The 23103-nt window shown below is 43.1% G+C and overlaps 1 protein-coding gene across 1 annotated transcript in view; it reads right to left on the bottom strand.

The window, feature by feature from the left end:
- The window catches only part of ITPR2 (inositol 1,4,5-trisphosphate receptor type 2), a 262967-nt gene that overhangs the window by 4926 nt on the left and 234938 nt on the right, over window positions 1-23103 (bottom strand). Inside the window, exons 53-55 of the mRNA XM_086466499.1 lie at window positions 20792-20919; window positions 18857-19022; window positions 17418-17578 (exon numbers count right to left, since the gene is read on the bottom strand). Of these exons, the coding sequence (XP_086322625.1) occupies window positions 17418-17578; window positions 18857-19022; window positions 20792-20919 (455 nt within the window). The remainder of the gene's footprint in view (window positions 1-17417; window positions 17579-18856; window positions 19023-20791; window positions 20920-23103) is intronic.

The raw sequence follows: 23103 nt of genomic DNA, 5'->3' as shown, positions 1-23103 counted from the left end.
TAGTGCCGTTATAGCGCACGCAGTAGGTATACTCCCTTGCTGAAGTGCATGCTTTTGCCAGTCAATATTGTCTTATTTTTTCATTGCATTATGAACTACAGAACTTTATTAAAAGGGCAGCATGAAAATCAGCTCTGGTGCACAGCCCTATTTGCTGAGTCTATACTACAAACAAACAGCAACTGCTGCTGAGGACAAAAAACTTTTGATCACAAACCTGCCAAGATCCAGAAGGCAAACTGGACAAGGCTCCTCTGCCAAAAAATTTTAGTGATCTGTAAGTGTTCACAGGGGGACAGGCACTCTGTGACTGCTCAGCTATGGGAAAGCTATTTTTACTTCAAGGTAATTGCTTGCCAATTAACTGGAGGTAGTTAACATGTTTGTACAACCCCAAACATTTGTTCTGGGACTTAAATGTTTATGGGCTCAGTCTAAGGTTCACCTTGACCAACTAACACGTTAAAGCTGTAACACGCCTCGCCTATGCTGCAGGTGCACTCTTGCTTCACCTTATTTGACTGGTGCAGGGATGGGATTTTGCAGGGTGTTATCTGTCATGCCTTAGCTATTACTTTTAGAAATCCAACCACTTTGCCCAAGCGAGCAAAATGGAACTGAGCGGCAATTTGGATGATGGAGGTAGGCTGCTGGCAGGGGGCAGGGCAAACCTCTGCAAACAGCTGTCACACGACTCAATCAACAGCCACCAGGTTAGCGTGAGGTGACATAACGAGCTTACAGAGGGTGAGGTATGTAGATAGGACGCTTTAAAATGAAGTAGCTGCCTGGACACAGAATTAATTGTCAAAATGTACTGAAATATTCTTTCTAAACAACTGGGGCTGAACATAGTATATTGTTACTGTTATTTAATTCTTGCACAGAATAGCAGCTATTCACAGCCCAACCGCAGCAGCCCACCTACGGATCACAGCATCTTCCCGCTCCACACTCCCTCCGCAAGCATAACGTGTGCCTTGCAGAATTCATATTTAAGTATACATCTGTGTCCAGGGCAGAGAGTCAGCCAGACAGGAAGGCTGCAGGGACAGAAAGGAGCCGCAGCCTCCTCTCCGTCAGTTCAGCTGGGGGAAAGAAAAAAAAAAGGCAAAAAAAGGCAGGTGGGGCTAGCCAAAAGGCTGCCGGCCAAAGAGACTGCACACGAGCAGAGCAGACATTTCGTGTGGCAATCCAGCATGCTCGCTCCCTCTGTCCTTCCCCCTCGGCTGGCGGGACTCCAGCGGGAATCACAGCTCACCCGGGGCGAACACCTCTCTGCAAGGTACTCTGGGTACATGTAGCTGTGAGGTGCCGATGGCGAGGGCACATGCCTGAGAAATCGCAGGGCTTAGAGGATTTGCTACTCGCATTTTCTGAGAAACCTCAAACCCTGTTTCTCGGAGAGGCACGCTCAGAGCAAAAGTCTGTGTTTGCCTCCTGGAGTTTTCTATGCAACTTTCTCCTTCCCTTCTGTGGGCTTTCCAAGGGGAGGGCAGAACTAACTACGTGCTAAGTCCTCCCTTTGGTAAAACGTTGCCATTTTTCTGACTTTGCTAGCTTCAGTTAACCATGGATGGAGAAAAGACTAAAGAAATTTGTTTAGAGTTTCTATACTTTGTACAAAGTCTCTCTCAAGCCATCCCTATCCTGTTGGCACAGCCAACTGGCTTCAATCGAGCCCTCACGCTGAGCTGAATCCATGCCTCTGGAGTAATTGGCAGAGGGATGTTTCTTTAGGAGGTGCTGGTTTCACAGGCTAGCAGCGAAATGGATCAGCTGCAACCAGCAGGAAAGACTGAGCTGAGACTTTAAAAAATAGATTACTAGATAACAACGAGAGAAAATAGGTCAAAGAGTAGGACGAGGGGGATGAAATAGGGGAGGAAAGGCAGCCTAATGCATACTTTTCTGCCAGTGCCACTGCCATGGGCTCAGAGTGCCACGCCACCATCAGCTGCACCAGACTTTCATTTCTGCAGTGACTCTCAGCCCTTTCTACCCTGTGACCCCTTATTGCAACATGAAAACAAGCCGTTTCAGGACTTTCCTCCTATCAAAAATGAAAAGAGGTGATGACTGCTCATGACTCCTCCTGGGTTGTGACCTCCCCAGCTGCATGCACCAGAGCAGGAGACAGGCCTCCGTGTCCTCCAGGCCACCGTTCCTCTGTCTCGCACAAATCATTTGCTCCTTGCTCCTTGGTGACTCAGTGAGGCGAGTGACACAGCCATCAGGAGGGTTATTTCTTACCTAATAGCGAGGCTGAGAAAACGGGTATGCTTAAAGCCCTCTTTGCTCCTCAGTTAGATGGTCACTGAAGGGTGCAAAAGAGGAGCATGGACATCACCATGAAGGTTTGCTACCGGCACCTCGGTGTGTTGTGCTGCGAGGTTCACGATATCCCACCCTACAACACACGTTTGTTGGCACGCAATGACCAGCAACCACCGTGGCAGCCTGGCAAAAGCCTCCTACAGCCTTAGAGACTGTAGCCCCTCAAGTGCCCACTGGGGTGGCAAAACCCTGCTGCATCGGCACTGAGAGGAGCCACTGCCATTCACCCTGTCGCCTCCACACCTGGAAGCACGGCACAGCTTCACCCTCCGTGACTCAGGTGTGCCCTAGGACCGTGCCTCAGCATGAAGGCAAACAACCCATTGGCATTGCTGCTCTTCAGCAGGCAGCTCGTGTCCTTTCAGGCACAAGAACGAACAGGCCGTTCACTCCCCTTTTTTGAGCCAGCACCTTGAATAAATACTACAGTGCTGGGTACAGAGAGATCTATTTACTGAGAAATTATTCTGTATGTCTAAAATGTAAATAAGTCCATCCATTCCCTTCCCAGATCTGTTGCCTGTATAAGCAGAGAGTGATCAGTCCAAACGACCTTTTGAAAGCTATTATTTTTCTGCCTAGGGACAGAGTCTGGTCCTAAAAGCCTGTAGTTACGTAGCTCCTATATCCACCTTAAAAAGGGATTTTAAAGATTTAAACTATCTTGTGCTTTAGATGACACAGGGCAATAACCACTTTGTGATTTAATCACAGACAATAATAATTTGGTTCAGTGCATGATTCAGCTAATCCACAATTTGATAAATGTTCATCCTAAACTACAAACCCAAATAGCTTTCTGCAAATCCTGTTTGACACTTTAATGTTAAGACTGCATTTGATAAGCAATCTGTGCAGTACAAGAATATAGGGAGGGAAATTAGGAATTGTTATGCATCTATATGCGTCCACAACAGTAATTCAAGGAAAATAAAAATAAACCTTGGCAATTACAGATAAATCTTTATGCAACAAGAAAACTCATAGGTCTGGATGGGTCTATACTGGATTGATGCATGCTACAGCTTCCATAGCTCATGGAAAAAAATAGAAATCTGTTTCCCCCTGAAAGTAGGTTGGAACCATAACACAGACCCATCATCTGCTTTAGCAGCGTCATTGATGCATTTACTTTCATTCTAACTTGGCTGAATGTTTTTGAGGGCTGCAACAGAATCTATCACCGTAATTCTGAATAATTGTGAGTTCTTCAAGACGGATATCGAGGCCAGTCAGTTATAAATGTCTCAGTGTTTCAGTATCAGCATTCCCGCTTGTGATATCCCTGCAAAAATTATGGTGAAGAATGATAATAAACCTCACATTGAGAAGGTTTTTCTCTGAGGCTGTACGTGGCAGTTTTGATACTCAGCTTGAAACTGTAAAGGATGCTGCTTTTCCAAGAACAAACACCCCAAAATTTCTACTTCTCCAACTCACCTAAGGGACTTGGCATTTACCTCCAAGTGATGGAAACCACCGTCAAAATAATTTTTTACAGTCAAGACCGTAAGTTTGGATGTGATCTCACACTATTGTTGTGGGCAAAACCATATGCAAATGGTAAGTGTATGAGTCAGCAGCGTGTCCTTAGAGTGAAAAAGGCCAAGCACGACCTGGGCTGCATCAGGCAGAGTGCAGCCAGCATGTCGAGGGAAGCAATCCTGATTCGGCCTCAGGCAACTTTGCCCCAGAAGGTGGAAAGCAGAAACCAAACTAAGCAGCTTTGTCACCAGTGCACTGAGACTGCACCTTCCAGCTACCCTCCCGGTGGGAACCCGGGGGACCCGCAGGTATGCGAGGACCACAGCCGGCCAGGGCCCTATGAGAGTTCCATGGTGCTTGGAGGGCCTAAGCTTGCGTCCCACCCAGCACCGCTCTCCTTGAAGCCACGTTTGCTTCTCACATCTTTGCTTCCCCACGGCACATGATCATTTCTCAGCTGTTGGTTTCTTCTGCTGTTTCCATTGCTCTCTGCCACCTTATCTCTATCATAACCGTGAGAATTGATACTCCTCTCTGCAAATCTTCAAGAATCCCAACACTACCATCTGAAGCTAGGATATGGTGCTTAATATTTGTGCTCTTAAAATAGATATAATTATAGATTTTATACGAGTTTATTTTTCCACATTCTTATGTTTTTATGTTGTTAGTGGTTACGGGTCATGCTTTAGGAAAAACACTTCGGATTATTCATTTAAAATAATTAAATTATTTCTGATATAATCCCTGGATCTTGTGCATAACAAAACATCTGGTACAGAGATTAGAAAATAAATGTTCTTGGCTTATTTTTTTTTCTTTTGTTAAACAGATGTTGTTGATACAAAACGCAGAACTGTAAATCATAGCCTGCATGTGGACACAGGCTGTCACTACTGAGCAGAAATTTACTGTGGCTAGATAGAGATTTGAAACAGCAATGAATCACTGGCTTACTAACTTTATTCACGTGGGTATGGTTTCAATATTCTGACATTAAGTGCACATGTCCTTAAAAAAAGAACCTTTTAGTGGCAGCATGGGAGGCTCTGGTTTAGTTCCAGCTGTCTCGGTGGGGGAAGCACAGCGTAATGCAATGGCAGCCCCTGCGCAGAGGCACCTGGCAGTTCTCCGTCTCTTCCCTCACAGCTCATTGCCGTGCTGCTGTTGAATCCCGCAGGCTCAGCTCCCCCAGTGCCGAGAGCGGCCTCTCTTAGTGCCGCACCGCGTAGGGCAGCCCCGACACAGGAGAGGGGCTGAGCTGCCCACGCAGCCCCACCACCGCCACCAAAATGCCTCCAGCTCTAACATCTTTCTCCCTCTCCTTCCCCTGATGCTCCTGACATCGTTTCAGCAAACTCACCGTTCGCCTGCCAGACTGGCTCACGCCTAGCTGAGCGGTAATGGTGTTTCTGCTTCCCATTGACTGCCTTTAATGCGAACAGAATCATGATGCTTCTCCAGCCCCTTGCCATTCCTACCCGCACACTACCATGCTGCCTCTACGAGCATGCTGAAGCCCCCCTTCTCCTGTTCTTTTAGTGTTGATTTTCTTCTGCAAAACACGCTAGCAGCCGCACTCCAGATACTGAACTCCAGACAAAAGCCAACGGAACTAATCTCACTGCAATGTAAACATACCCTACAGTATCATGTCACTGCTGGAGACAGAGATGAAGTCTGCTCCTTAGAGGCATATGTACCATTCAGCTGGTAAGGACACCACAATTTTTGACCCGTTTTTGTCAATGTAAGTGTTGGTTTGATCCAGTGGATCAGGGTCTAACTCCATGGTTAAACTCCAAACCATGACCTTTTGTAGCACAGGATTCAGGCGGATACTTGTTGAAATTTACGTTTTTTCACATTTAGCTTTAATTCTCTGGTCCTGTCACCTTGTATTTTGCAAGTACTGTCCATTTCCTAGCTTTAGCTTCAATTTGGTGTAACAGAATCTTTGGGAAATACAAAGACTCAGCTTGAGACTCATTTTTCAGAGGCTCAGGACTTGACCTTGTTCTCAGCTTTACACAGGCAGAGCTTCGCTGATTGCAGCGCGATTGTTCTGGTTTAGGATACTGCCAGAATTGAGGCATTTTGAATCCCGATCTGAATGTTCTTGCTTGGGGCCCATTTTGACTCTGATGTATTTTGTACATGGTGCGGCACGAAAGGGCAATTTAAAGAACAACATTTTGTTTTAAATCAATAAGAATTATTACCTACAACCAATGGGCTACATAGAACTGTTTTTTTTAAGCATGCATGATCATGCATATACCATACACATGCATAAATGCACATACTTGAGTATCAGTCAGAGGAAAGGAAAAAGGCCCAAGTTTCTCTTTGAAGCACATCTTGACAAAACAACACCAAGCAATGGCCACCTTTCAGCCTTATGGGCCTGAACGCTATCAACCTGCTCTCAAATTGCTTGCTCTGTTCATATGCTTGCCCATGGGTTTTGCACGTTCCTGTGTGTGGCAAGCACAACTCCTTGCCCGCACAGACACGATGGCCGAGGAGAGGCCCCTTGGCAGGTCTGGCTGCGGCTGGGTGAGCAGCAGATCCCACAAGGTGCCACTTGCCTACTGGGAAGCACAGAGCACTTTTATTCCCTTTGGGAAGCAGGTGGAAACCATCAAAACCAGGCCCTCAAGGTGAAACTTCTATTTGTTCAGGTTTGTGTCTACTGAGTGCTGTTTTCAGAGGCTGCAAGCACAGATCAACAGAAGAAAAAAACACCATGGTACTTCGTGAACCTTTATCTGCCTATACTACATTTGCATTTAGTGCTCTTGCTCGTATTGCTAGGAAAATATTGAAATGGATCCTCTGCACAGATCTGCTTTTTCATTTTCTTTGTGTTTTCAGCCCAGCATTTAAATATGTTTCGCTCTGTTCAATTAAAATGCATTTTCTCTTGAGAACAAGCAGATGATTGGTTTCACAAACCCGGAGTTGCAATTTTCCTTCAGCAGCACCCAGCAAAATGAAAAACAGAGACAAAACATTTTAATCACATGTGTATAAAATACACAGGGTTCATTAAATATGATTTAAAGTTGCCTGTTTGTTTTGGAGACTCTTTAAAGCTTGTACTACCCCAAATGCACTGAAGTGTAGTGTGATTCCTGATCTATTGAATTTCGTAGGATGGCTGTAGTGGGTTCTATTATATATAAATCGGATGCAGCCAATTTACAATCTCCGATATATACTTTTATCTCAAAATGCCCTGTGAGGCAATTGTGTAAAGTACTTTATCAGGGATTGTTGTTGGTAATATTGCAAGATTTCATGATGTAAAAAATACATCAATGTCATTTAAATTGAACAAAATGGTTCCCATTTTTTTTTCCTGTAGAGCATTTTTAACCATCTTCTCAACAAATTTGTTCAATAAATACTGTATGAAACAAACATTTTGCACTTTGTCCCACAGATACAATTTGCCAACCTGATTGATTTCTTTCTCTGCAACTAATCTGATTTCTTTAGGCTATATATCTTCTCTTTTATTAAAGATGATGCAATCTTAGCTTTTTATCATACACACATCCACCACACTAAAAAGAGAGAAGATTCTGTGAACTAGCCTTGCAACCAAATAGAAAAACCTGACAAATTTCATAAAGCTGATCCCAAAAGATAAATGGCACAATGAGACCAAAGTTATACAAATTCAGAAACTTATCCATGCAGAGTAATACGGGCTGGTGGATTTTTCCTCCCATGACAGATACAGAAAACAAGTAACTTCATTGTATCTGTAACACCTTGTAAAACAAGCTTATACTAATGTTGCACCCAAATCTTGCTGTCTCTGACCTGTGAGAACTCAGAAGCAGAACTACATTTTTTTTGTAGCCTTTCCCTGGTTTACTTCTTGCAGAACCTCACCACTATGTTTTGAGTCCAACCAAAGTTATGCTTTTAAACCGTGTTCCTGGTAAGGCCACAACCTCAAACTCGTCTCCCTGTGCTTTTACTAATTGCCCTTATATCTTTGGGCAAACCTGTAATTTTTCCTTTCCTCAGCATCTGCGGTTATCTGCCTTGGCTGTGGACAACTTTGGAGTCTCTTTCTCATTCAAGAAGCCAGAAGTTTAGTACCACTGTGATACAAAGAACAATAATTGTTTTCCAATGTTGCAATAATATTCTCAAAGAGCATTGAAGTGTTTTGTGTTTGTTGCTTCTCCCACAGTGCAAAATCAAATGAATTCAGTTTACACGCTTTGGGATCTGCTCATCACATTGTTCCTCTGGGACTGAACTTCTTACCACTACCTGAGACCCCAGTTAAGGTCCAGTTTTCATTAGGCAAAGCCATACACAGCCAGCCCCGGGAGAATCAAGGCTCTGTTACTGCCAGAATTTTAAGAGCAACAGTAGGTGCCTATCCACTGCCTTGGAGAGCCTTTCCATGGTTTGAAATCATAGAATAAAGGTCTGCCCACACACAGATCCATCAGGCCACATGCTTCTTTAACAAAGGGATAAAAGATGGCTTTTGCAAGCTGCCTGGAAAGTTAACAGCTCTAGTCTCTGGCAGGTCAAGTCGGGAGAGTATTCCAGCAGGGAACCGCAGCCCGTGTCCTGCCAGCAGCAGCGCTCGGCTTGAGGGTGCTCCAGCTGGAACACCTCCACTCCATGTTCGTGGGGAAGTGCAAGTTTCAAGGAACACAGACTCATGTCCAGACCCCTCCTCGAGTTTTTAAGGCCAGCAGCAAACAAACAAACAGGAACCCAACTCCATTAATTTTAATTTGCGAATTGAAGGAATTGAAGTTGGAAGGAGGACAAGGAGGCTGTGACTACACTGTAGCAAGGCAGAACCCTTCTTTACAGCAAAATCAGTCTTCGAAGCCTAAACACTGGTCAACAGACAGGTGGCTAAATCTTTCAAACGCAGAGGAAATCAAGCTAAGCTTACAACTGAACCACAATACCACAGGGTCCAAAAAGACTAGTGCTGGGTAGTATCAAACCACTGACTGCAGACCTCGGGGGGGAAAAAAACCAAATCGCAATTAATTAACTAAGTTTTGGGGAGTTTCAGGCTCCACTCTGTAACTTGCGATTACATTACAGCTTTATATTCAGAAGTGATTTCAAAGGAAAGAGGAAAAAAGACTGGGTTGCGCTGGTGCCGGGACCTGTCCCTTTAGGACTGAATAAGGACATGAGGGGCTGAGCAAGGAGGCAGCAGGGACAAGGGCACCGCACAATGGCATGGCCATTCCCTCACTGACTCAGCTAGGGGGATGAAGGTTATCACCGTACCCTCACTACACACAGCAAATCTGCCTGTGCTGCAGCACCTGCTGCTGATATCAATCTTTCTCCCGCTCCAGCTAATGGCATCATTTCTAAGGAGACAGGATCAGATCTGTGGTTTCCCGTTCAAGCAGCAACAGGATAATTAATTTTGCCTGTCTGGGAAGAATGTATATGAACTTAAAGCCACTAAAACCTCAAACTTTTACAATGAGGTACCAAATGAAGCCCACCTTTCCCTTTATTTACCCATACTTCACACATAAACCAGCCAAGCAGGCCAACTAAATTATTATGGTGGACCAAAGAGCCCATTTCTGGAAGATGCAGAGCCCTTGAACTAGAAAAGAAGATGCTCAGCTCTCTTGCAGAATAGGAGTTTTGTGCCAAGATGCAAAGTCCTCACGTGTTGCTAACTTTTCATGCTTTGAGCAACACACAAATGAGTAGGAAATCAGCTAATTAGGCATGTTACTGTAACTGCTTATTTTATGAAGTGGAGAGGGAGGTGTTCAGCACTTCTGTAAGATAATAACGTAGAAGCAAAATTGTACAGAGAAGCAAAAATAGCAGTGGACTACCTACAGAAATTAATGTTATTTTTGAACAACAGGAAAAGCAACAATAGAAAAATAATTCAATACCTAGCAGCAGGAAAAACAACGCCTCAATATACCCAAGGAGCAGTTGAACCTGTGCGAAGAACAATTCCAGGTACATTTTAGTGACTATATCACCACTCTGAGATCCTCTGTGAATTTGAGGCAGGCCTTGAAGCAGAAAGAGGACTTTCTCTGGGACCTGGTGCACCTAAACCAAAGCTCTAAACTCCCCACAGGACTTGTGTCCATGTGGAAGGACACAGAGAGCTGTGTTCTTGCTCGCTCTTCTACTTTGAGTACAACAAAAAATGGGAGCAGAAAATAATCTATTTAGGCATATTTCTTTAATTGCTTATTTTATGAAAACTCAACTGCAGGGAAAACCAATGTTGTATTTCCTAGGAAATTAGTCTGTCAGAGAGACCTCAGATCTTACTTAGCAGCCGGCTTTTGTGCTCTTAGTATTACTGCCATGGCAAGTAATTACTTACTGTGACATCCATCATATTGGTCTTTTAAAAGTAATTAAGAAAAAGTTGCTTAGCTTAATAATATGTACATACATCTCATCCTTGCAAGTTTTGCTTTGATAACATCTGCTAGTTTTTGGAGGAAGGCCAGTTTTAAAAAGTAAAATAAATCAGTCCTAACAATGGGAGCATTATCAGCTTCCCAAAAGTTATAAACTCCATGCTCCACTCCAGCAGAGCATTTGTGTGCACAAGTCCTGCAAACATTTTCAAGTCTGTGAGTTGCCAAATCAGAAACCTCATGTTGAACTAGAATTTATGATAATGAAGAAGCCTTAAAAATACAGTTTATTTATAGCGAGCCAGTTTAAGAATCGCAGCTCACCATGCCTGGCACATTTAACTGTAGCAGCTGAAGGGGTCACCCCTATCAGCTGTGTGCCCTTTCTCCCTGCTGATATTATCCTACCTATAAAGAGGCAGCAAAATTGGTACCATGTCGTGTCCTCAACCAGTGCAGTTCAGACTGGCGTGACTTCAATGGCCATCAATTTTCACATTAGTACTCTGGGCTGTGAACTGCAGAAGCTCAGGAACGAAGAAACGCATCATTTGTCCTCCCCCCCTCTGCTGTTGTTGTGGTTAATTGCAACAGATGGGTATGGTGGACATCTGGGGGAGGAAACTTCTTAAATTGTCTAGGATGAATCACCAGAGTGCATGTGAAAAACACCCAGAGTGCCTTCTTGACAACCCAAGTGTCCCTCCTGCAGCATTCATGTTACCTTGGATTGACACTTCTCTGGTTTAGGTCATTCTCTCTACCTGTACAGTGTTTAGTGATCCTTGGATGTAGTAAGAATATCTATAGACCAGAGATAAAAATTAGCAGGGAAAACTTTTGTCTCCAAAATTCAAAAAAGATGATAGATAACAGAATAGAAAAATCCCGGATGTAAGAACTTTTCTTCTTCTCCAAAGAAGTTATATTTTAAGAGCTGAGGTCAACAGCCCTCTTAGTAGATATTATTTTATTACATTCTTTGACAAAAATCGACAGCAGTAAAGAACAGCTTGTTCCACAAACCCCGCTCCTCCTCGCCCGCCTGCTGTCAGCATGCTCTTCCCCTTTCCGTATGGCTGTTTTTCACTGCCTTCACCTCGCCTGTCCGTATTTCCTTTGGACCTGCCTCCTCTAGAACCTCCATGTGGTTTGCTCAGGGGTGGCCACGGAATACGTGGGACATCCGGCTGTGGGTGCGCACCAGGATTCAGCATCAGTGAGATGACTTTGCGTTTGCTAACTAACCCTGGGACAGCCTCTCGCCGCCCCGAGGTGTGAATGGACGGGCAGTCAGGCACTCGACCCACAGCTGTTGGGCTCTGCAGGCTCCGCTTGGCTCACATTTTTGCTGTTTTAACAGTCAGCTACTTCTGCTGAGGTTGGCTAAAATGAAAAACGTCCCTTTGCAGGCCACACACAGGTGGGCCAGGGACTAGACGCAAGCAAGTCTGGCTCCAGGAGGGAGCCTGTCCCCTCTCCCTGCTGCTATGTTGGGGGGTCACAGCCTCATGGAGCGACCCTGGCCAGGAACTCACAGCATCACTGCTGAGACCTGAACCTGGGGAGCAACTACGTGCTGCCACAGCTCACATCACACCTCTGCTCCTGAGGTGGAAGCACAGCAAAACGCGGAGAAGCGAGGTAGGAGGGAGAAGGATGCCGAAGGAAAAGGGCTTGCACCGCCCAGCACACAACATGGGCAGAATGACAACTATTGTGAGACTTCTCAACAGCTCATTTGGCATTATTCCCAGTGCTGCTTTTGAATTTAATACCCGCTTCTGGGTATCTAATAGAAAAAAAAAGCAAAAACATGAGGCTGGAGGTAGGAAGAAGAGAGACAACAGCACCAGCTCAAGGGAGCACTAAATTCAGATCAATTTTCAAACTTCAGTATTTAAAAAAATCACACAAAACAACTAGAATGCTTCAAAACAGAGAATACATTTTTCCTTGTGACATGAAAATGGCCATAATATTTGGTAAATATTTCTTATTTCAGGCTGGTGTTACTCAACCTGTCTCTTCTACTTCATCTTTATAATGTTGATGGGAATTTTGCTTCTGATTTCAGTGGAGGTGTTGGGACCCTGAAGAGACTTAAGATTCGGAATTTGCCTTTCAGGAGGGATACGTTTATAGACGAAAAAAGATGAGAAGGAATAATTTCAAAATACTATTGTGATATAAAAAGCTCATGGTCCCAATGACTGCACTGGTAGGAGAACAGAACCTTTAATTTCCCACAAAAGATTGCCTTGCTTTAGGGACATGGTCTAATGCATGGCAGTATATCATCTACTCTTAGGAACACAGGCCGGTTTTAGAGCAGTTTTCAGCTGATTGAGGAGTTATGTAATTGCACCAATTACATCCAATTACATAATTAGAGTAAATAAGTAATAATATAATTAGGTGCTGTAATTATGTAGTTATGACAGGTAGCACTAATGCTGATAAAATCCATTATGAAACTTGCTAAGAACTGTGGACAGGGCACGTGAGAACAAAACTTTTAGGGCTTCATCTGCTAAAGTCTTTCATTCTTCCAATGGGCAAAATAATTAATTTCATTACTATGTCAATAGCCTTTTATTTTTGCAGATGAACTGAGGCACAAATCATAGGCTAATTCATATCTCTCTGTTTCGCTGCAAAAAATTCAGTAACTAATCATCTACATTTTGGCCTCCATTTATCTATTCACAGCTACCAAAGCTTAGGTGAAATCTGTGTGTACAAATTGCATCTCTGAAAAGAGAAGTCTAAAAATTTGTACGTTAACCTTCACTGTTCCAGTTATCGCATTAAACTGTCTCCTCTGACAAATGGACACCAGGAACATTCAAAGATTGCTGTATCAATGTAATACAAGTTATGTGCATCTCTCTGGGTTTGCTAGGGATGGTATTTCTGGTCAAATGGGTCAGATAAGGAGTTTTTTTCTGCAGGAATGAAAATTCAATAGCGGAATCATTCATGCAGGTTCTCAGTGCAAATGCAAGGCATGTAGCCAGCTTTTCAAAGTTTCTGTCTTTTTGGATATTGTATAATACCTGTCTGACTTCATAAAAGAGGCCTGGATAACAAACAAATAATAAAACCTACTGCCCTGATTTAATATTCATTAATATCTCACCCAATAACTGATATAAGATAGTGTGCAAGAAGAATGGGCATCATTGGAAGATCTGAAGTGCTTTATTCCCACAACATCTCCATAAAGTAACTGTCTGAAAAGCTAAGGTGCATAAACCGTGCGTTGTTTTACAATACATTTTATGCTTGATCCTTTTTTCTAAAAAGAAAAAATAAAAAAAGAAAAAGAAAAAATAATACCTTGCTTTATGAAAGCTGGATAGCTACTGATTACTTCTGTCACTGCTCAGAGCAGTATGCTGAGCACTGGAGCAAACACAGAGCTGCTGGGAAAATCAAACTCTCAGGAAATATTAGGAGCCGATGTCCACAGTCTAGAGGAAGAAAGCAAAAGAAGTCCTCTGCTCCAAGGTCTTTTGAGACCAGAGACATGGAAGATAATGGCAATGCCTTGAAACAAGCCACCCCGGAACAGAAATACAAGCAAACTTGGAAACAGGCAAAAATATTGCCTTTGAATGAGGGGCATGTACAACATCACCTACACAGTTCTTTCCCCCTCTTGATCTGTAAAAAAGGGCAAGTGAAGTTAGATGTGTAAATAATTCCCATCCCTTTTGGCACCCAGCCTTTCATATAATACTCCAAACCAAGAAAACCACAGTATTCCTGTTTTTTCCAGTTGTGCTATCAGCAAGCCTTCAAACCAGATGCTTTGCTGTTTGCTGGACAAACGATACATAAAAAAGACTGAGAGTCATAATACAGACAATCGTATTTTTGGGTCCTGATGGGTCTGGGCAATGGAGAAAAGAGACTATCAGAAATTGCAGACATTTTCTGTGGTGCTTAGCTAATCCTGATAACCACTGCAATGTTACTTTTTGCAATACTTTGCAAGACAGTAGTAGGCAAGTACAACTACAGGTGTAGGGGTAGTGAGGATGATACTTGGAGCTAAACTCCACTTTCTATTAAAGAAGTTACTGCAGCATACTCCAAAATTTTAACCTATGTGCATTTAAGGATGGATCCAAGCCTTGAAAATCAGGTTTGAAAATATCTCTAAGTAATCTGGCTGTGAAAACACAGAATTAAAGCTACAGAAGCAGCCACAAAAGGTATACCTAATCATAATAAAAACTAGTAGAGTTAAGAGAGCTTCTCCAGGAGTATGACCCATGGAGATTTTGCAGCCACATTCTCTATCACCTGAAATATAAATCTCATTCCACCTCGTCCCCTTCAAAGAGGTCCTGAGACGGCCCTGTTCTCCCAACCACCCTATTTTTATAAGTATTTGTCACTTTCCCACACTCCCCCTGTGAGCCTCATTCAGCAACAAGTCAGGTCCACTAGCAAGCCCCAGTTCCCTTGTGAAAGGTTAATTTGAAGGCTGCCTCTCTTGTGCCAGATCCTAACCAGAACTTCATCTCTTACCAGGGACTTGGTCACCTCTCCCAGCCCATACCTCAGGCCTAACTTCCACACGGAAAGTAGTACATCCCACATGCTTGTCATGCCATTTCATTGCTGTCACTCTGTGTTTGAAACACACCAAACATGTATGCTACATCAGCTCATACAGCTGACAGCTGCAAAACTATCTCTGAGTGTTTTCCTTTTGACTTTTCTTTTGGTCCTAAGCAAAGCTGTATCTCTAAATCTCTTCTTCCAGTTGAATATCATACTTTCAGAATACTCCCCCTTTCAGTCATATTACTTCCCTTAATTTCTTAATATTCCTTGTACCATGTGGTATACAGTAATCTCTCTGGCTCCAAGAGAAGTGAATCCTTTTTTGTTCACTTAAGCAGTTCCAATTGCTTCTGCTACACAGCACTAGTATTTCTGCAGCACACCTTCCTTAGATTTTGTACTGGGGAATTTAAACTACACAAAAATACAATTACTAATCCCACACCAGCCACTTGTAGTTTGTTCAAACATTTGTTTCTCTTTCTTTTCCCCACTCCTGCTTTCCCTCTTCCATTCCATGTGAGCTTTACACTTCTAGGTCCTTATATACCTCTCTCATCCTCCAGAACAACCATTAACTTTATATATACCCATGGAAAAAACAAACCTTCCCTCAGAGGTCTTAATAATCCCAAAATCTGGATTACCACTAACCACTTAAACCACCAGCATTCTGCCACAGAGGAACAGACGCTTTGAGAAATCAGTTCAGTGCTTGAGGTCACATGTTTTGGCGATTCTCTGTTAAAATTTTAGATATTTGAACAGGAGTTCCCACCATTAACACATACATAAAATAAGTTAGTGAATTACATCAGAAAAGTCAAACCGCTGCTGCCACAGGATGAATACACTTACTATGAATATTAATACATCCCTTCAAATTAAACATTAATACTTAACATACATACTTGCAAAGTTTAAAATCATACAAAAATTGCAGGGAGTGGAAGAGGAGTAGAGAAGGAATAGACAAATGAGACAAGCCCTAGAGTCTGGAGACGTTATTGACTCCACGAACTAAAGTGCATTTTTGACATAAGCTAAAATATGTTCATGTGTAAGAGGACAACTTGCCACTATGAATAATTTCTTGTAATGGAACAGAGGATACAAGCATTTGTTTTAGTTTTTCTATCTTGCTCATCACACTGCAGACGTGTAAATCCATTACTGCCTAACAGTATGAATGCCCTGAGCTGTAAAGGAGATTGACAGTGCAAAATTTCCATGGGCATAGGCTGTTCCTCTGTACCTGAGCACTGAATTCCCATCACTGGCCACACCACCTTCCCATGTAGTGGTAAGAGCACTCACAAAAGCTCCATTTCATGGCAGCATTCAAGCAGGCACTCCTGTCCAGGCATGAGACATTCCACTAATGCAAGTTCTTCAAGGTAAGCTCTCCATCAGCCTGCACAGTGGCTGGGAGTTATCTCCTGTAATTTTAGCCATCTCGCAATTAGGCACCTTGTCTAAACTAATCATATAGTTTCTCAATGGAGTGAGAAAGGTGATGTCAGGGTGAGTCACCCCAGCTATCCTAGACACCCGTCTTAAGGCAGGACAAATAACCCCAGCTTTTGGCACTGACAGGGCAGAGAGCCAGGATCGATTTAAATCACGTGCCTGACTTGAAGACAGCTGAAGTTAAAGGAGAAGAATCTTCCCCCTGGCTAAACTGAGGTCTAAAAGGGCACCCAGCATCTCACTAGTGAGGCTGGGTAATATCAAGGCCCAGTGAGGGATACTCTCAACAAGAAATGTGGCTCCAGAAATGCATAAACAGCAAAGCCTGATGCGCATTTGATTACCCTCCTCTGGGATTCAGACATATGCCAGCTCTGCAACCACAGATCCTGGCACAGGCCCTGAGCAGTGCAATACCTGCCAGGAAGTCCATGGGAAGAAAATGCTGCACAAGAATATTCAGCAGGTAAAAAGAATTCCTCAAAAATGAAGCCCCAAGCCAGGCAGCCTTGATAATCCATCCCTCTCTCTCAACCAGAATGAACTGTCTTTGGTAGCAAGCTGGAAACGAAATGTAATCGAACATCTCTTTGCCCCATTGTCATCAAATTTCTCTCTCTGAATCCAAGTCATACTCTCACTGCTTCATGAGGCAGTTTCTGCAGCTCTCAAATCCCTGCAGCAGCTCTTCTTGGTCTTTTCAATAGCTTGTTCAGAGCAGTCATAGGAGAAAAGCACTAGCCCTCAACATTGACCCTGCATTTCACTGTTCAGCAGGAGATGTTATTTTTCTGGACAGCAGCCCAGAGATACTGGACAAAGCCGGAGCAGCAGCAGATGTTATGATGCACGCTCTTCTGCCCCTGGTTTGGCTAATGAGGCAGCAGAACCCACGGAGCATGAGAGCACGAACGCCAAACCGGAGACTGTGGCCTGTGCCTTCATCTTTTTCATTATGTTTAAGACTAGGCTTTGTCGCAGATGTCTAAGACACGTGAAAAGATCTTTAAAAAAACAGATCGATGCCTCCTATTGTTCAGAGAGAGGTAAAAAGAAAGATATTCTCTGCTCTAGCTGCAAGGAGCATCTCTCAGTTGCATAAAGCACGTGCCCAAATTGACTTACCACAATCATTTGCGCCACATAGCTCTCCGGGCCAGTGTATTCAGTTGGATCTTTAACTTTGACAAGAACTATAAAGTACAAATAATGCCACATGTTGTGTTCTGACTTTATATGCTCCTCGAACGAAACGGTCTTGTTATCAAATTTGTCTCTCTCCAGTCCTGCAAAAACACGTGAACATAATGCAAAAAAAACCCCAACTTCAACATAAAAATAACCAAATCTGTTAAATATGTTAGAGAAAGGAACCTAACTTAATTTAAAGGATCATAAATTTGAAGGTTCTTAATTTAAAAGCTATAACAGTAACTGCCAAGTAATAGGCAAGAAATACCAGGCCAGAAGGCATTCCTGACAGAATTCTTTCAGTGCAGCGTTTATTCTCTTTTGTGATATTTCCTCTTAATAACAATATAATAAACATGTTACAGTTTTACAGTGACTTCTATGCTGAGGGCTATAAAGTGCTTTACAAGTGTTGGGTCTGATGCTTTCTAAATCTACACTAGTAAGCACACAGTGTGCAATCTAGGCCCTGATCTTGCAAAGATTTATGCACACGTTTAGCATCAAGCATGTGAATAGTCTCACTTAAGCTGCAGTGGGATTCTTTGTGCGCTTAAATCTAGCAGAGAAGGTGAGTCTTTGCAGCTTTGTAGTCACACAGTCTTCAGCCATAAGAAATTTTTATTTCTTTCCTGTAATGGGTCAAATCTAACGGGTCAAATCTCTGAAGAAGAATACCATAATGAGGAAGGACAGGCTTCACAAATGTTTGCCTCCACTTTACAGCTTTCCTCCCTGGATCTCTTGTGGACCCTTCCACAGACACTAAAGCCATTGTGATCTGCACAACGTTCATCCCTGTCAGTACAACCATGGAAACAACACCCAGCCTACAAAAAGGAAGGTATTTCTAAAGTCCCCTAAGGGACTGAAGTTCTGCCCCTCTTTCTGAGTGCACCTCAAAACAAGCACGATTTATCCGTGGGTTTTGTGGGGATGATTTTCATTTAATTCTTTTGTTCCCTGTTTCATATCACCTTCTGAAACAGGCGGATTTTGCTGTTGTTACCCTTCTGGAATGCACTGTGCTGTGAAATAGCAAGCTGTACTTTCATCTGCATCACGCTTTGTGAAATAAAGTCAGCAGCTGCACCATCTCCATTAGTGGTGATGATATGAGTGTGAGACATAGCTCGTCTCCCTCAGATCCTGGGTGGAGGCTGTGAAGCCACCTCTTAGCAAAGCTAGCTTTTGACTCCTAAACCAAATCTATTTCCTACTGAGAGGGAATAAATTTGGAACCAAACTCTGATGTTTTTACAGACTTTCCCTGTAGAAGATAACCACCCCTTAGGTCCACGCTTGATTTATTGAGGAATAGTTCATTTTACTCCTTTCCCCATCAAATGTCTCAATAGCTCAGTAACACCTACCACAGATGAAACAGGTTGTCTTTAGTATTTCCTCCTTTTTCTGTTTTTCACTCCTGAGATCAGCAAATGTATCAATGATGACTCCAAAGATTAGGTTTAGAACAATAATTATGACAATGAAGTAAAACAGAAGATCATAAACAACTCGTGCAGCAAACAAGGGCTCCTGAAACAACAATAAGGTTGCAATAAGATGTAAAAATAGCACACCTCTAAAATATTAAACAACATTTTCACATTAGCTCAAGCAAAACAATGCATCTTTCTTTCCATATGCCAAATTCTGCTAGCCTTACTCACAGAAATAGAGAGGGACTACCTATGCAACTCAGCAAAGAAGATTTGGCTTCATGTGCTCTTATCGCTCTGGGACTCCTGTTGTCCTTTACGTTGTTTCACATAGCACAAAGAGACTAGCTTGTGTACCGGATGCAGCGTAGATGCATTCGTGTAGTGCTCGATTGAAGATAATCACCTTGCCAGTACAGAAACAGGGATATGCAGCCTCTTGTACCCACTGAGAGCAATGATAGCTCTTCTTAATACTGCCTTGTGGCAGACAGGGATATGCTTACAGTATGCCTTTGTGGAATACTCCACAGCGATGCCAAGTTTTCACACCAAACAAGTGGAAACCAGGAGAGCAGGCTTGTGTGATGCCAAGGCCAGGCTACTACACCCTGTGCCCAAGCTGGGCATGTTAATGGTTTTAGCGCTGTGCTAATATAGTCACCTGGCTGTAAGCAGGCTCAGAGTGGGCAGACCAAGTAAGTCTCTTTCAGGAACACAACATGCACAAGCACACACACATACATACACACGTGCATGCACACACACACACACACACACATGAAATGCTCATATTCCTCATTTCATCACTTTGTTGTTTTTACATCATAGCTACTTTCTTTCTTGCAAAGGCCTTCCACTTCCACTGACACCTCTAAAAATAGCAAAGTTGTTCTGTGGCAAACAGGAGATGACACTCAGTGTAAGGAGGAGGAACATAAACCCCAAGTACTCTTCTTCACCACGATACTGACTTGGAAGTCACTGATTTTCTCAGTTTCCCACACATTCATTGGGATAATAGTGCTACCCATTGTGAAGTGCTTTAATGTAGTTAGCATTAAATAACTGCTAAGTGGCAAGACTTCATGGGGATGGACTACAGTCCCTGTAGAACCTCCTAGTCTAAGAGACAGGATCTAGATTCTTACTACCAACACAAGGAGCTATTTGTTATTTGTCTCTGGACTCTTGCAAGCCTCGCTGAGATCCTACTTGTGAATTTAATCCTTGTGTTACGTATGGTGTGGCTCACCAAGCAAAGTGCTGCTAGATTGCCTTTATTTATGATGTTCTTTTTGAACCTAAAAAAAATGCATATAGCCACCCAAACATTGAGAGTAGCCCTTAAATAAATTGAATTTTGGAGCAAACTTCTGGAAGAGGACGTATACCATGATATATGAAATTCTATTTTGACCTTGATGCTAGTTTAGTACAAGTAGGATCTGTTCCAGGGCAGATGCCATGCTGAATTTCAGCTGAAAATACATCTTATGTACTACAGTGGAGAGTCTTGACATACTCATCAATCAATGCCTTTCAAAAGTTTGCATTTATAATTCCTAGTGTAATAGAAGAGTGATCCAACCCAGCAACACTACTTAGCAGTGCTTGGAAGGTTACAATACGCTTCAGTTTTCCAGAAGAGGTAAACCTAGAGTTCCTTTCTTCAGGTATCACCATCACACCAAGCTTAGCTCTTCCTATAAATATTCCATCTGGGATATAAAAATTACATGGATAAATCAACTGTGTGACATTAGAGCAGACTAGATACAAATACTGTCTATAACCTCCAAAAATTGATTTTGGCATTCATGAGATGCACAGGGAGTAATGCATTTCCTCAGCCAAAACACTTACATCTTTGGAAGGCTTTCTGAGCACGTCTCCCACACCACCACCATTTCTCAGGCCTTGGTTTAACACGGTCACAATGCACATGAGCAGGGTGTCACAGGTCCTTTCTATTCCATCCTCCTCCTCTTCACCTGCAAACAGGACAGCAGGAGTTTTAAGAACCACAGCATCAAAAGATCACTCACCAAACAAAGCAGCAATTCTGTATTAGAGAAAGCAACTGCAGTACACATCTGCCTTTCATATTCTTCAGCTAGAATTTCACTGATCATCCCTACTCATTTGCACATCACTGCTGGTGACATACTTAGGCACATCAGGCATACTTAGCCTGAAGAGAGACAGAGCAAATCCCAAGCAGTTCTCCCACCAGTAACTCTGTTAATGATCCAGAGCTTCCAGCTCTATTCATGGGAGTACCCCTTTTCCTTGCAAGTACTCCCACTGGTTTCAGTATGACTGCTTTTTCAGTGGGCCTCCTAAGTGCGCAGCTGACACATAGAGGAGAAGCAATATAAACACAGAATTAGAAGCACATTTGTAAAAGGATTGTCTTCCTGTGAAATCATTCCTCTACCTACTCATGTACAAGCCAAGTCATGTTAGCATTTCAAATCATTAAGGAGGGGCTGGCTTTTATATGAGTAAATCTGTCCACGATCTTTCCACTTGCACACGTGTCCAAGCGCAGGTCTGACATACATTAAATGAAAGACTCTCCCTGATCTCAGCTTGAAAACTTGGATTCTATTCTTATCTCCACTGCAGAGCTGCTGCGTGGTTTTGGCTGAGCCACAGAGGGTACTATTGTGCAGGAGATATTTGAACGTGCAGAGGAGCCGGGCTGGAACACCAGTCCCTGAGGGAACTTCGTCCACCCCGGCCAGAATTCCTCCCACCACGCACTCACCCCCATGCTGTGGCTGCATCAACAGCCTTCCTTTGAAGAGCCCTGCTTGAGTTGTTCCCTGTGTCCTGCTGGCTTGCACTGAAGGGTCAGGAATATGACTGCCGTTTCTCCTGCCTTCCCTCCTCTTTAGGGATACATTTGCTTAAGCGACGAAGGCAGCGATTCTCACTTAGTTTGCTTCATGCACTTATTGTAACATAGTTTAATAAATAACAACACCCTGCTGTGATAGTTAACTGAAACAGCATATTTAACAGCCCCAAACCACCACATCTGGGGCACCGAGACAGACTTTGATAAATTGAATTGACTGAAGGCAGACAAGCAATTTGGATTTAAAACATGGGTTCCCAAACGCGGTGCTGCATCACGATTGGTATTTGCAGAACAGAGCGGGTATCTGCTGCCTTTGCCACCACTGCTTTACTATGCAAGCAAATTAAATGAGAAAAACCTCCTGATTTAAGGAATTCTGAGTAAAAAGCAAAGCAAAAGCAGACATCAGGACAGATGTCCTGGTTAAACTATACAGTCATTACAGACACTGCTACCACTAATAACCCCAGATTTTTTAAAAAAATACTTAAATATTGAAACTGAAAGGATTGAAACAATAAAACCTTTTTTCCTCTGTCACATCTGGAAATTTTTTACTAGCAACGTGATCTTAGTCATACCAATTAATCTCCTCTGCTTTTCTACCCTGCTTTTATTTCCTCCTTCCAAACACCACTACACCGATTTTTTTGGAGCTAATACCTGTACTTGAGAAGATGATTGTCCACAAGACAAATTAAAAACCTTTATATAAGTCACAGCTTCTATTTCATTTTGGTAACCCCAGAACAAGATTTTCCCCTGTTCACAAGACCAAGGTCAGACTCTGGAAACAGCAAATGGTCAGATTCTGGTGAACGGCGAGGATAAACCAGAGGTACAAACTGGAAGCTGCAATACCAGAGAGTTATCTGCTAGAAACCCTAACTCACAACTCTCCATGTCCACCAAGATGCAAATTCAGAGCAAGCCCATGCTTCACAGAAATGCAAGATACCACTCATCAGTTGACTGGCACATGTTACAATACAGAGAATCGGCAACCCACGTTGCACCCAGAAGCGCAAGCTCAGGTTGCTCTTTGCCAGAGAATCAGATGGCAGACAGCCTGAAGTTGGCAGAAACATCCAGTGCAGTAATGTAGGCTCTGGGGAGTGTACAGACACCCATGTGTCTACCCTACTTCCACTCCCAGACATGGAGCAACAAGAGCTACCTTCAATCTGGGAGCCGGATAACCCTACGGGAACATGTTCTGTCCCAGTTGCTTTGCCCTGGCACTCAGCAGTGCTCATAGCCCAGACTCAGCCCCTGTCGACACAGACTATGCCCGTGCTACCAAAAAAGA

Source organism: Leptosomus discolor, chromosome 1 (genome assembly GCF_034619465.1).
Source record: "Leptosomus discolor isolate bLepDis1 chromosome 1, bLepDis1.hap2, whole genome shotgun sequence".
NCBI classification, from domain to species: Eukaryota; Metazoa; Chordata; class Aves; order Leptosomiformes; family Leptosomidae; genus Leptosomus; species Leptosomus discolor.
The sequence above is the reverse complement of the archived record's forward strand: the minus strand, read 5'-3'. Positions and strand labels throughout refer to the sequence as shown.